This window comes from Pectinophora gossypiella, chromosome 2 (genome assembly GCF_024362695.1).
Source record: "Pectinophora gossypiella chromosome 2, ilPecGoss1.1, whole genome shotgun sequence".
NCBI classification, from domain to species: domain Eukaryota; kingdom Metazoa; phylum Arthropoda; class Insecta; order Lepidoptera; family Gelechiidae; genus Pectinophora; species Pectinophora gossypiella.
The window spans coordinates 10,719,691-10,733,685 of NC_065405.1; the positions used below are offsets into that span (position 1 = coordinate 10,719,691).

Genomic DNA, 13,995 nt, shown 5'->3' on the forward strand with positions numbered 1-13,995 from the left:
CTGCTGAAATTAGAAACGCTGACTCCTAATCTACGATACACCACGTACATTACGTAAATGCTCAAATAACATAATGTACCGACTTTATTTGTCTTGATTAGGTATATTAATTATTGTTATTACATCTTTCCAGCTAATTGGTAATTAATTAACTACATTAATTAAATACTTTGTACAATTTGTATGTAGTACCTACCTATATAATTTGCACGATTGTCTTTGTGCATTTACAAAGTTAATATAATTGACATGGAGTGATTTAATCAGTGGTGATTAATAGTGTGCCATAGCAGGAACTGGGGCACGTGATCGGGAGTCAGGTGGACGTGGGGAAGGTCACCAGAGCTCGCTGGCTCGGTCCAAGAAAACGACGGCGCCAACGCGCCCGCGCACTCTGGGCTATTAGGGCCGCCAATTCTTTAATTAGTTTTAAACCTGCTGTCGTTGCCCTGTGGTTTTGACTATTATTATTACCATTAGCGTTATTATTTATATCATTATCAACATGATTAAAAACATTTTTGGGAACAATTCTAGACAGGCCGATTATAGGTAATGTCTTTGGTCGTTGCTAATATCGTAACGGCGTGAGTTTATATTTGTAAGTATATAATCTACAATGTAATAGCAGATTAATGAAAACCTCAAGGGAAAAGGTAAAAAAAAGTGTTACGTGACTCCCAGATTCATCAACTTATCATATTACTACTCTTCTCTTCATCAGAAGAAGAGACTAAATATTTACTTAGTATTTGAGGAAATAGTACTATTTAGTAGTATTATCCCGTCGCGTCCCACGGAATATACCGGCTATAAATATATACTACTCATATACGTGAGGTTAATGTGGTTTTCTAAGATAGCTTACTGACGTCAGAAGTATAAAGAGCACATGAGTTTCAGGGAAAATATACTGAACTTTTGTAACGGCTTGGAACCGTCTATGACGTGAACTGGCTATCAACGTAAGTCGTGTATATTATGGTCAGATCCGGGCTCGTTGATAAGACTGTTTATATACTTATTTAATGTATCGGGCGCATGACAATTACTCAATCTAAATTACATAGTGAGAATATAGCTTAAAGCCAAATCGACCAGACGTTCACGCATCTCGCAATTTTTGAAATGGTCTCATTTAAAGGAAGTGTGCCTGTAGGAGACCTAGAATATAAACGTCCAGCAGAGCCAAATGGAAAAGGAAAGTTGTAACCACAGCATCAGAAGGGGTGGGAATGGTAATAAATACCAAGGACAGAAAGAGAACGAGTATCTTAGCATCTTAGGGTAAATGACTTTTTAGGGCAAACGACAGCCCTGTTATCAACGCTTTGGCGCACTTACGAAAATGAATCAACGAGCGGATGTCGCCGCCACCTCACCATGCTCGCGTTACACACTAACAAACAACCAATCATTCATAAACAACGGCGATTGCCAGCCAACAATAATACTTCACTCGCAACTATCTAATTAGTTTAATTTCATGACACGCGCTGGTTGGCTCTATGGCCGGTTTTCAATATTTATACGGCGCTGCAATAAACTGCTGAACGTACAACTCTGCGCTGCCACTGATGCAATCAGTGGTGGGTGAGTTCAGCCTTCAGCCATTTTCCGCGGTCTTTAACTACACCTTCGCCCGGTCCCTGATGGCGTAATGGCGGATGGCGTATAAGCATAGCCACAAGTAATCAGAAGACCATTGGCAACCCCTTTTGATTCCAAATCGAAGATGACGGACAGGTGATCACCTGGCTAGGCTGATCAACCTATCGCTCAGATTGGAGTGGACATAATCCCTTACTCTACTTTTAGGACATGCCCGGGCTGAGGGCATTACATAACAATCTACTTAAACATGTTTTTTCTCAGTATTGGTAGAGTCCCTTGGGGCCTTTTTTGGCTCAAGAATAACCCTGACACCAGCGTTGATGAGGTTGGTAATTCACCTCACAACCACGATAGAAGAAATAGACAAGTAAGTTATACCCAAACCAAACAGCACACTGAATGTTACAAATTCTTGTATATACTAGTATACATAGCGTCTTGGGTCTAAGTAATGTTTTTTGACCAGATCAAACGCAGACCCATTATCAAAATAGATAAATAGCCATAAATCGACACCGCTAGCCAATAGACATTTGTAATGAATCTATTGCACGGACTAATCTACACTACAACATTGTTTTGTTTCCCAGCATGTGCGGTGTGGACGTATGTAATTAAACATTATTTAATGTCATCGTTACTCAACAGTGCAGCGCTGTGACTGGACTGGACGTTACTTACCATTACGTTTACTATCCATTGTGCCAACCAACTGATGTATTCCACTAAACGGACGTCAATACGAAATGCTGATTACCTAATCTAATTACCGAGTAATTAGTTTCAAGGCCAGACGGTATCAGTCATTTTATTAATAAACCGACTTTTACAACGATGCGTTCACAGGACAGTTATTCGGTTATTTGCTGCGAGAGAAGCGTTATCACGACATAAGATTGTAGAGGAATGTGCAATGGAAACATGAATATTTGTAATATCAGGTGAACTACATAGATAGAGTTGTTTGTGTCATTACTAAAACAAAGATAAGGTTAGATGGAGCACTGGCGGCACTCGCCGGCTGACGAGGCGCCGCCGCCGCCGGCAGCGAGCCTCGCACTAGAACGTGACTGGGGCACGTATCAAGTAAACATTAGAGAATCGAGAAAGAATGCATTATAGTTAACTGTGCAGTCCACGTGACGTGACGCTATGACGCCGCACAATAAGCTATTTGCCTTTAACATAAAACGTCGTCATTTCGAACAGACGCCTTATTTCATCGAAAAAACACATGGCGATCATGCATCATGAATCAGTGCAGATAAATGTTTTCTTTACGGTGATTTGACAAAGGAGTCGATGTGAGATGTATTGGTAATGTCGGTAGAGGCGGACGTGTCGCAAGCGGCTGAAAGCGGCGGCGCCAGCGCGGCACGGCCGGCGCCTGCGCGCGCGACACCGATGTATTTTCCGAACACCTTTCAACGCTCGTCTCGCATCGACCGACGGAAACAACGCGTTAATTCCCGTCATAAAATCTGTTTTAGAATTCGGGTTATTTACTTGTTTTTATTTTAGTCCCATGATAATTTTAAACGAAGCTCTGTGGCCAATTAGATCACGTGAAAACGAGATCAGTAAATCTCTTGAATACAGTTGAAATCCCTTTCAACTCTCTTCAGCGAAGTGTTTACTAACTGTAGCTATCTTTGTCTTATTTCGTGGTAATAAACGTTGAACTATATAATTTGGCTGGCCGCTTAACATCTCCCTACCTATTGTTACTAATTAACTTATAACTTATAACGTTCATAAATAGGTAATTTATATCGTTTGGTAAAATAAAATTAAAACTAAGAATAAATCTCTAAGTATTTACCTGGTGTGGTGGGCGAGGGGATGGTCTGTGCGGGGGTCTGTGAGAGCAACGTCTCGGCGCTCTGGTGCTGCGCCTGCGCCACCGCCTGTGCTGCGAGCGACTTGCGCGGGTCCTCCCATGTCGTCGTCTTTGTTATGTGACTGAAAACAAACAAACATTACGTTGAGTAACCATAATCTATCTCTCGTAATCCTAGTATTTATTTTTTCCCGGTCCGCTGGGAGAGATTTCTACTAGCAATAAGCTAAACCATTTTTCAGTCCTGTCGTGATCTACCTTTGTTTATATTCGATAAACTGTTAAATAAATAATCAAAGTTACCAATAGCCTCCAATAGCATTGAAAGTGATACTCGTATTCAGCTGTTTGTTTTAGGTGTACAAGACCTATTTATTATCATTTTCTTTTTCAGGCCCCAGACGCTTCGCTTGAAAGCCCATTGTGGGCTATTGTTAGGTGGATTTTTCACATCAATAACTACATTTATTTTGATGAGAATTGTGCTACGAAACCAAAAATGCTTAATAAAAAAATTGTCTAAATGTTCGTTACTTAAACCATTTTTATTTGTATGACCCCGGAACCATTTCAGTGAAAACTAGTGGAAGTATCCGCTCTACAAATAAGTACTTGCACGCCCAAATCTTTGATCCAAAACTCAAATGAGGTAAGTAGGCTGGATCTAACCACATGACCTAGATCTTTATTATCTATCAACCGACCGGGTTTCGCTGAAATTAAACATTTTTCAGAGCAATATTTGAACACTCTAAACGTGGGACTTTAATGGTGGCCAAGATCAAAGCTAAAAGTCATAATCAATCGTCACACTCAAATAACAACTACATTTAATTAATTATAGAGTGTCACATTTCTCGGAATGAAATTTTCCTGTTAGTCAGCATTATTTCTTCTTAAATGTAAACCTGTGGTCTTTATTACTAACAACAACAGGTAAATCAACAGGAATATAGGAAATCTAGGATGAGTGTAATGACCTGCTAGGTGTGGTTGAAACTTAGGTTTTTCGTAGAAAGAAAACCGCTTCTACTGGAATCTACGAAGGACCAGCCAGGCTATAAACTTTTACGAAGCCGTTAGCAACATTCGCGTCGTGTGAGCCGAATCTTTCCACTTAGCGGTCGATGTGACCGCTTTGTTGGCAAACCGGACACGCTGTGCGGCGAGCGAGCGACCTAGTGAATAGCCGCTTGACGCGCCGCCGCCGCAGGCGCAACGCCATAATGAATTGATCTTTTACTTTTTTCGCACTCGAATCAGCCAGTCGCTACATATACACGCCTTCCACGCTTAAACTAAGAGTAAATTTATAAACTAATTAGGTAACACGTTCCATGATTAATTAAACCGACGATGACTTATATCTACTGACCTCGTTAGAGCAAATGAACTTTAGTAGGTAACCAGTAATAAAAATGGAGCCGTCTCGTCGGAAAGATAAGGAAAAGTGTTGCATTGGAAAGCGGTGGGGGCGGAACCACGACAAATCGATTTGCACGGAGCGGTAATGAACTTGGCCGCGCTATCAGCTGTTGCCGATGTCACGCCAACCGCCACCTGCAAGCGACACGCGGCACCTGCAATGCTTATCATCCACGTTTTGCACCCTACCAATACCAAACCGAAATAGGTAACCTTTACGTAAGCACACCTGGAGCACACGAACCGAACAGCCGTCATCGGCGTCCCTATACTAATACAGGAACCATTTTAACAAATACAATATAACGCTTGCGTCCTGTTCTGTTGCAAAAATTATTTCCTCAATGATGACCAGGAAAAGGAACATGTAGGATTGCATAAATCTTGAAATCCGGTGGTAGAAAGGCGTAGGTGCAATTGAGGACGTTTTGTTATCATACAATAGGTACCTACTTAGAGATTACGTATGTTTTCAATCAATGAATTCAATAACGTATGGCGATATGGTCCGTGTCGTGTCAGAGTTTACCTGACAAAGGATTGCGTAAGTCAATTAACTTATTTATCTAACGTCTACAGAATATTATAAACATACGTGATTGTTTTAATTAATTACAATACACTAGCAGTTATCTAATCCAATAATTGCATGTTTCCTATGTCTAGAATTAATATTATCATCGAAAACGACTCAATTTTAAACATTTACCCGCCTAAACTAAAAAATCTTAACTAATAACGGAGTTCTAAACCACTGAAAATCAATATAACGTGATAATTACCTATTTGCTTCTTGCTCGGGTACATAATTATTCATAAATATGTTATGGCAGCGGCTTATGTAAAAATAATTATTGCTTGATATTTGGATCAGATATGATATAGAATTATGTTGCTAGTTACTTATGTTGCTTCTCTTTATTTTGATCAGAACAATAATGGATCGAAGATGTGTTGTGCCTGGGTGTAATAACAAGAATACGTCTGTTATCCATGAAATTAGAAGGTTAAACGAAGGCAATGCGGTACGGCGCCATTTTCTTTTTAGGAACGTGGCCTGCAATGTCCCTCATACGTGGTTGGATCATTGATATCACGTGGTTGTGCCCGGCTATCACATGGGACTTAAACATAGCTGGCGAAGAGAGGTGTATAGATATATATGCTATATCTACGCTTCTGCCTCGAAGGACGTAATATACGATCCCGACGACCCGATTACTCTAGCATTAGAGGCAGCCAATCAGCTCGCGACACCAAACACTTCAGGACCCCGATACCGACCCCGCCGGCATGGTCGACGATTTCTCTCAATCAGCGCTAATTAATTATATTGTTATAATTAATAATAATATTATAATTCTTTCAAATATTTTTCCTCTCAGACGACGCCCTGAGCAGTTCGCGCCCAACTGGGCACCCTCAGGCCTGTTGTCTGAAACGTTGTACCGAGTGAGAGCCTTCAGCGCTCCCCATTTGTCCGGCCAAGTAGTTAGTCTGCGGCAAATCTACAATAAGTCACAAAAAAACAACGCTTCTGCCTTCCCCGTGCGTGATTCTATGATATACTTATTATATAACGATGTATGTAAAGACTGAATCTTAAGAATAAAATACTGACTGATAAGGATGTGAGGTTATAAGTAAGTATAGTATAACGTGGTACCAGGAGAGCCACATTGAAGTAAGAAACTCATCTGACAAGCAATAAGTACTGCTTTTTAGCATTGTTGACATTACACGTAACTTACTTTTACATGCGTTCATATCATATGGGAATATTAATTTTTAAAATTGCTTCTGTGTGGCATTTTTAGATTCTATTCTCAAATAGTTGCAGCATGAATTCAAGAGCAAGGAGATAGAGTAAATATCTCATCAAAAACTGACCAGTATATGTATACTATAACTAATGTCCATTTTTTAAAGAATAGCATGATAGGTAAGCAGGTACTTAGATATAAATACTCAGTAGGTACATCGTAATGCAGTGGCATCGGGTCTCGGGGAAGTGGGGGCAAAACGTGTGTAATTACAGCGCAGACTGCACCGCACCCCGCGCCGCAGCGGGGATGGCTCGGGTACTCAGGTTGCATAACTGCGGCCGAACTGTTATAATGCGCAACTTGCTCTCGCGCATCATGTTTGTACACAATCTCATTATTTACTCACACCCTCACCGAGATACACGTAATCATTTGTTCTAGGAAACTTGGAACGAAATTGGCAAGTGTTAAGTGTAGTGAACACCTGGACTGGATTAGTCATGATCGGGAACTTGGTTTAAATATGCAAATTATAACCTAGTTTGAATATTCAAATTTTGAATCTGGAATAATAATTTTAGATTCAATTAGCATTAATAAGAGCCACGAAGGAACACTGTTGCCTACACATTTTTTGCTTAGTGTACGTTCGGTCCCATGATTTACGTGGGAGCAAAGTTTCAATGAGTGCATCTGACTAAACTGTTTACGTAACAATACCTAAGTGTCAAATGTTCCTATATTAAGCTCCGGTTTGTCGGAGGCCCGTATTGCGCTAACTACATTTAAGTTAGTAAAAGTCCGTGTGGCACTGACGCATAAGTACCTACGGCTGAATTTAGGAGTCATAGTTTTAAAGGTTGGCATAACTTAATATAGTAACCAGAACAGTTAAATATATTTAGAGCAAACAATCTTCGCCAGCGACAAGATCGTTGTGAAACAGCACGCCATTTCTTTCACGCCAAGACCTTCCACTCTTACTCAACAATCGCTTGTTGTCTTTCTATAGAATTGATACAAGCTTGTCCATAATGAAGTCTGCGTAGGTAACCTATTTTTCATTAGTCATGACAACAACACACAGGAACAGAATTACAACAAACAAGGAAGAAGCTTTCTAAATTTTATTTCTGGCCGTCGTCACATTATGCCAGTTTGGCAGTGCAACTAATTAGGGTCGACAGATACAAACGAGATAGATTTAAGGAAGCTTTTCTTCTCACTTGACAACCACTCAAATTCGCATGAACACTGAAGGCAACAATGTAAAATGTCGTAAATGGAATCACGAGCACAATATGACGCTTTCAGTGAAACTACTCGTGTTTCATTTAAACGGAACATAAAGATGTAGTCCGACTACAGAACACTTACAATATCGTAATACCCGTAATGATATCTAAGTTGATTTTTTTATGTCAATCATTAGTCAATGGACTATCTTTTAATAGGTACAAGAGTATTTTATTTGCTATTTACATTTTCAACTATTAATGTGCAAATAAAACCATTAAGGACTTATAAAGAAAAAATAAAATGTTTTATCTCATAAAATCAATAAACATTTTATGTAGATAGATATATAAATAAACAAGACCCACAAATTAAGTGAAAATTAAATTAAGATTTGATTGGCATTTAAATTTTGAGGAGTCTGTAAAAAACATATACTTTATAAATAAAAAAATAAGTAAGTACCACTTAACATTTATTGCAATGAATAAATCAATATAGTTTTAGGTAAGTAAGTACAGAGAGTAAAATTATAATGGGTTAATAATGGTAGGAAAATATAATTATTTCAAAGTAGGTAATTTACTGTTTGGTTTTCCCCGCAGGTTGTTGAACATGAATGACGCTGGCTGGATGTTCCCGGAAGATAATAAAAATCACGAATAGAATTATTATACAGTTATTGTATTGAGGAACGCACACCAGTTAATTAGCTAGTTAAATCGAGTACAATCTGCAGATGCCGGGTATCGCTCCTAAGATGGCGCTGGTGGCGGCCGGATGCGCGTCATGTCAGACGCACATCCCGTTCGTCTGGTGCGTTATTTCCCCGCTTTTACACTTGACTTACGAGAACTGTATAATGCTACAGATAGCACAATGAACATCAGCCAACCGACCTCGAAATAAAGCCGCTTATTTACACTGGAGATATTATGATTACGTAACGGCGTTGATTGCGCGGTTACTTATTGCACAGAAAGTTATGAGGGACGCAGTAATTTATATCTACCCCGGAAAAGAAACTAATCAGGACGAGAGTTGCAGCTTGTGCCTAATCGTAATTACTATAAACCTGTTTGCTTAATTAAAATTTGTCATGCACTACAAAGTGCTAAACGCACTTAGAGCCAGAGCTCGATTTTATTAGGTGTACTTAACGTAATAAAATCCTTATTTATTATGAGTGCTTACCTACTGTTAATAAGTAAGTACTTTCCGACCATTTCAAGATTGATTGATGGACGAGGATGGTTTAGGTTAGGTTAGGTTTAGGTTAGGCTTAAAAATATTGTTAAATAGTAAGTAACATGCAAATATTATTAAAGTAGTATACAGTAGTGTAAAAGATAGTAAGCACTTAGTACGTGGCAACAAGAACAACATAAATGGGTCCCGTTAGACTCGAAGTGTGCCGTCTCGTCAACAAAGAGTGTGTGAGCCGCAAATAGTGGCTTGAAACGGACTCAGTGTCCTGCAGTGTGTGGTGTGTGTGTAGATACCATCAAGTTCGCCTCAAATGAAACATATCAAGCAGAGAAAAACAATTTCCCACCTATTATTTTTTAAGGTTAGTAGTATAACGCTCCCTCGAATATAAACACTTTTGCACTGGTTAGTTGTTTAATCGTTCACTCTAGAAGGGTTTACAACCATAAAATAAAGGATATTATAAAATTAGGATCAGTAAACACAAAAACTATGGCGAGCGGTAGCGAGCGGACGGGCGCACAGTGCGCTTATTTGGCGCGCAATTAGTACCAATAGTATCTAGTTATTGATCTGGAGCCTATTTCATAAAACATACTAAAAGAACATCAATTCGATGTACTTGGTACATTGCGGAGTGTGCGATTAGAAATATTTTGCAGCTTTATATTAGTAACGCAATGAACACCAAATTGTCGTGTAATGTACAATTGTAAGTTTATTGAAACAGGCCCCAAGTTGAATAATGTAACTGAAATCCTATCAAATCGAAGGAATTGGTAATGAAGTCAATTGATTGATCCCACATTTGACATAAATGGAGATACAGAAGTACATTAGACGTGCTTTTGATTCTGGAGCAGATCTCAGGCGGTTTTAAGTGAATGATGATAGTACTTCGTAACAAACAATCTGGTGTATAACTGAACCAACCAATTCTGGCCGTGACTCATCCATTCACATGAATACACTTACGGTTTACTAGCCAGCAAAATTTATTTACGTTAGCCGACTTTGATATGAACTAGAGGCAGGGAAAATAAGAGTATTAAATACGTAAGTCTTACTGTAAGTAAGTCACATAAACAGATACCTTATTGTTTAAGGTTTTTCGTATTTTGAATAGAAATGTCAAAGTGATGCCGTTATACGTTTCTCTTTTATTTTAGAGTTAGGTAAGATGAAAAACACGGAGTTCAATAATCCCTATTTTGTGACACTTCGACGGCTTCCACGCGATGGCTCGTAGGTTTTTCACCGAGAACAACATGGCGGAGACGGCGGCGTTCTAAATTTGAATCTCGGACGAGTCGGCGCTCGCGTACGTAAATAAACGCACACACGAATAATCAGTAACACTATACAAGCGTTAGAGCAACATTAGCACTACATCACTCAAATTAACGTCACATAGAATATCGGTCCAATTCTCAAGTGTTTTGCTATTAAAATATGCAAGTCGTAATTCACATTTAACTTAAAGCGCTTAAGGATCGACAACCAAAATATCGTGCAGTGTATTCTACACCTACACTTCCTAAGCGCACATGTACCTACTCACACAAACAGAAGTGGACGAAAACGTACGAATGACGCATCGACTTCCGGTCGATGATTTTATTACGGGATCTACTGTCCGGTCCAAAAGCATCTTTCGAGATTTCTCAGTCTCTTCCCTATGAGTTTTGAAAACAAATGAGACATTTGCATGGACTCTTTTAGTTGTAGATCCCATTAATATAGTTTTATTCAATTACATTTCGTGTAAATATTAATTATTATTATAAATTAGTAATTCTATTATGTACCTGTATGTGAACCTAAATAACATTGGCAAATTAATCTCTACATTTTTTTTCTTCTTCGTATAACGACGTCTTGCCAAATCTCCCTTAATCCTAATGATTACGGTAAGTATATTAAATTCACTGTGGAGTGGACCATTCTATCAACCAGTATATTTATTTATTGTTTTCGGCATTCGTTAGTAGGTTTATCTGAGAAAACAAAGACAAGGAAAAGAGGTTTACCCTAACGCCACGATAGCAATTAGGCATAGTATTTATGTATTACACACAGTAGAGTGTAAATTATAGATGAATCATGTGTACGTGTAAATACATATTATGTGTCGATGTGTACGCGCACTGTACGCACGCGCGCGCTAGCGGTGCAGGCGGCGGCTAGGCGACCAGTCGGCCTTGCGGCTCAGTGGCCCGCCTCTCGCTGCCAGAGGTTAACTACGTGTTTTTAATCTAACTTTAGAAAGTAACAAGATAATACACATCCACGTCGTCAAACGCGTTATCGCCTACAAATTGAATAGTAACTACAGTTTGCGGAGTTTCCATACTTTAACAAAATCTTAAAATCACACATTGTAGTGGTATAGTCTCTGACAAGAATGAGTCCTTGAACTATTGTTAAATGTCATGATGAAATATCAAAGTGAAATCAATGATAGAGGGTTTTAGCCATTATATTAGAATATGAGTGGGTTTATTATAACTATACGTTTGATTAAAGTTCATTGGGAAGTCAAACTTATAGAGTTATTGGTTAGCAAAACAAGGATGACGACGTCGTGACCTGGCTTTTGAGTTGGGTTGACTCAGGGCCGCTATTGAGCCGCAACATCCGGGTCGACAACACAACGTGTTATCTCAGACTCCTTTAACAACCATACGTTTCCCAGAATGACGATTTCGGCCAACATCACTATTCGTCGGCATCGCCTTTAGACCCATTCCGAGGCCATTTAACCGCTATCGCAATAAATAACAAGTGACAAGTCTTAGCACAACACGGATAAGCGTATCCTAATGTTATTTTGATTAGACTGCTTATCAGTCAAAGTACGATTCTGTTTTACCTTCTTCTTCTATCGTGTGGGCTATGAAGTGGATTACAAACCTCATCAACCCTGATGCCAGGGGTATTATTGAGTCGCCAAAGGCCCCTGACATGACTCATGTAACGACTACGTACTTACATAAGTAAAAAGTAACCGGGACGAATGGCTTAACGTGCCTTCCGAAGCACGGATCATTTTGCTTTTGGACAATCAGGTGATCAGCCTGTAACGTCCTAACCAAACTAGGGATCACAGAGTGATGTTTGCGATATGTCACCGGAATTCGAACCCGGGACCTCCGGATCGTAAGCACAACGCTCAACGACTGGACCACGGAGGCCGTTCTGTTTTTACCTATCATTTAAACATCCCAAACGTCCTACATTTCCATTTCCACTGTTGGGCACAGTGGCCTTAGACAAGTTGCAAACGATTACAAAAAGTGACAATGTCATCGAATAAAATTAAATGTGGTATTTACATGCCAACTTATGTCAATTTTAGGTATAGAATTGAAACGACAATATAATTTTATTTGATTACATTGTCGTTTTTCGTAATCATGGCTAAAGCTACGAGATGGTGTTTATACTAGACAACCCTTTTTTCAGAATTTTCAAGAAGCCTGTAAGCCTCCGGGACCAACTATTTTACTTGCACCCCGAAGCACGGAGGAGCTCGAAATGAAAGCTATACTAAACGATCACCCAGCCAATGCCTGACCGCACCCGACATTGCTTAACTTTGTTGATCGACATTAATCAACTAGCGCCACTGGGCTACGGGTTTCTAAATGTAACAGATTCTCCGCAAGCAAAGCGCCCATAATAAACTACACCCACTATCAAACCCTACAGTGCACACCTACTAAATATGTCTCGAACTGTATTGTGCAGTTTGAAGTCGTACCTACTGAGTCACAACGAGTCATGTGGTAGAGAGCTGTGCCACTATAATTAGACGTTAATCAGCGAAAAAGGCAGTACACGGAGCATATGTCCGGCGCCAACGGAAGCCAGACTGGCACAAATATAATTCATTGTGTAGTACCTACGACGCGCTGCCCATTCACATGACACTGGTGTTAGTCAGGTCGCGGACAGAGCGCCATTCACCGTGTACCACAGGAAGCTCTAATGGCCGCTGCTGCTGTACCGGAACTGGAAGCTGTCAGGAACTAAATAGTTAACGCGGTCACCCTTTTTCATTAGTGCTCACTAAATACTTATCTAAATTTACATACTCGTGCTCGATTACAGACGGATTAACTATACGGCACTGAGTGCAAAACAACAAAAAAATCATCAATACCTACTTACTTATTAATAAAAAGAAAACAGTTACCCCTATCCCTAGTTTACCAACTTAGATAGACCAATAGTTCAAAGTCTTATTTTTTTGTAAGTCATCTGATGCTGAGGAAAGTAAGTACATAGTGTAGAGGCTACTGTCCTGCTGGCGTGGACTTTGGATCGTAGTGTTTGTGAGCACGTCCCGTTTACACCCGCGCGAGAGCGCTGTATCCCGCTCACTCCTGTTCCCTCCCTCCCTGCCGCTGTGTCGACATCATTACCTACCTCACAATTCCATTCGTATCGGTTCACTTTTTGCTGTCACCCCTGGATGGGATGATTATAAAGATGCTTGCATTCTAAAACTTCTAGGATCAAGCAGAATTTTAATGCAGACTATGTGATTTATTTCTTATTATCCACGGACTGACCAAAATTTTTTTATTGACTGGTGGATCAAAATGCCCACAGAATATAGGAAAAGGAGAATTAGCTTTAACAAAACTTATCGTATTCAAAACTGTCAATGACTAATATGCAAAATTTTACCACAGATTGCTGGAGACACGACGAAAACCCATTTCCCACACGCAACTGGATTATAAACGATTGTATCAACGGCGCCTCGAGGCGAGTAGCTCAGGTACCTGGCTACTAAATAACTTTGGGGTCCTTGAACCTCGTGCGTTATACCATATATCGACATGATAAACCTAGCGTCGTTAACCAATTTTTCAAAGGTTTAAGACCTAAGTACCT

General features: G+C 39.7%; 1 protein-coding gene across 3 annotated transcripts in view; it reads right to left on the reverse strand.

Moving 5' to 3' along the window:
• LOC126376217 (transcriptional coactivator YAP1) overlaps window positions 1–13,995 on the reverse strand; it is a 31,513-nt gene that overhangs the window by 7,696 nt on the left and 9,822 nt on the right. For all 3 annotated transcript variants that reach the window (XM_050023496.1, XM_050023480.1, XM_050023488.1), the window contains exon 2: window positions 3,437–3,576. In XM_050023496.1, coding sequence (XP_049879453.1) covers window positions 3,437–3,576 — 140 coding nt within the window. The remainder of the gene's footprint in view (window positions 1–3,436; window positions 3,577–13,995) is intronic.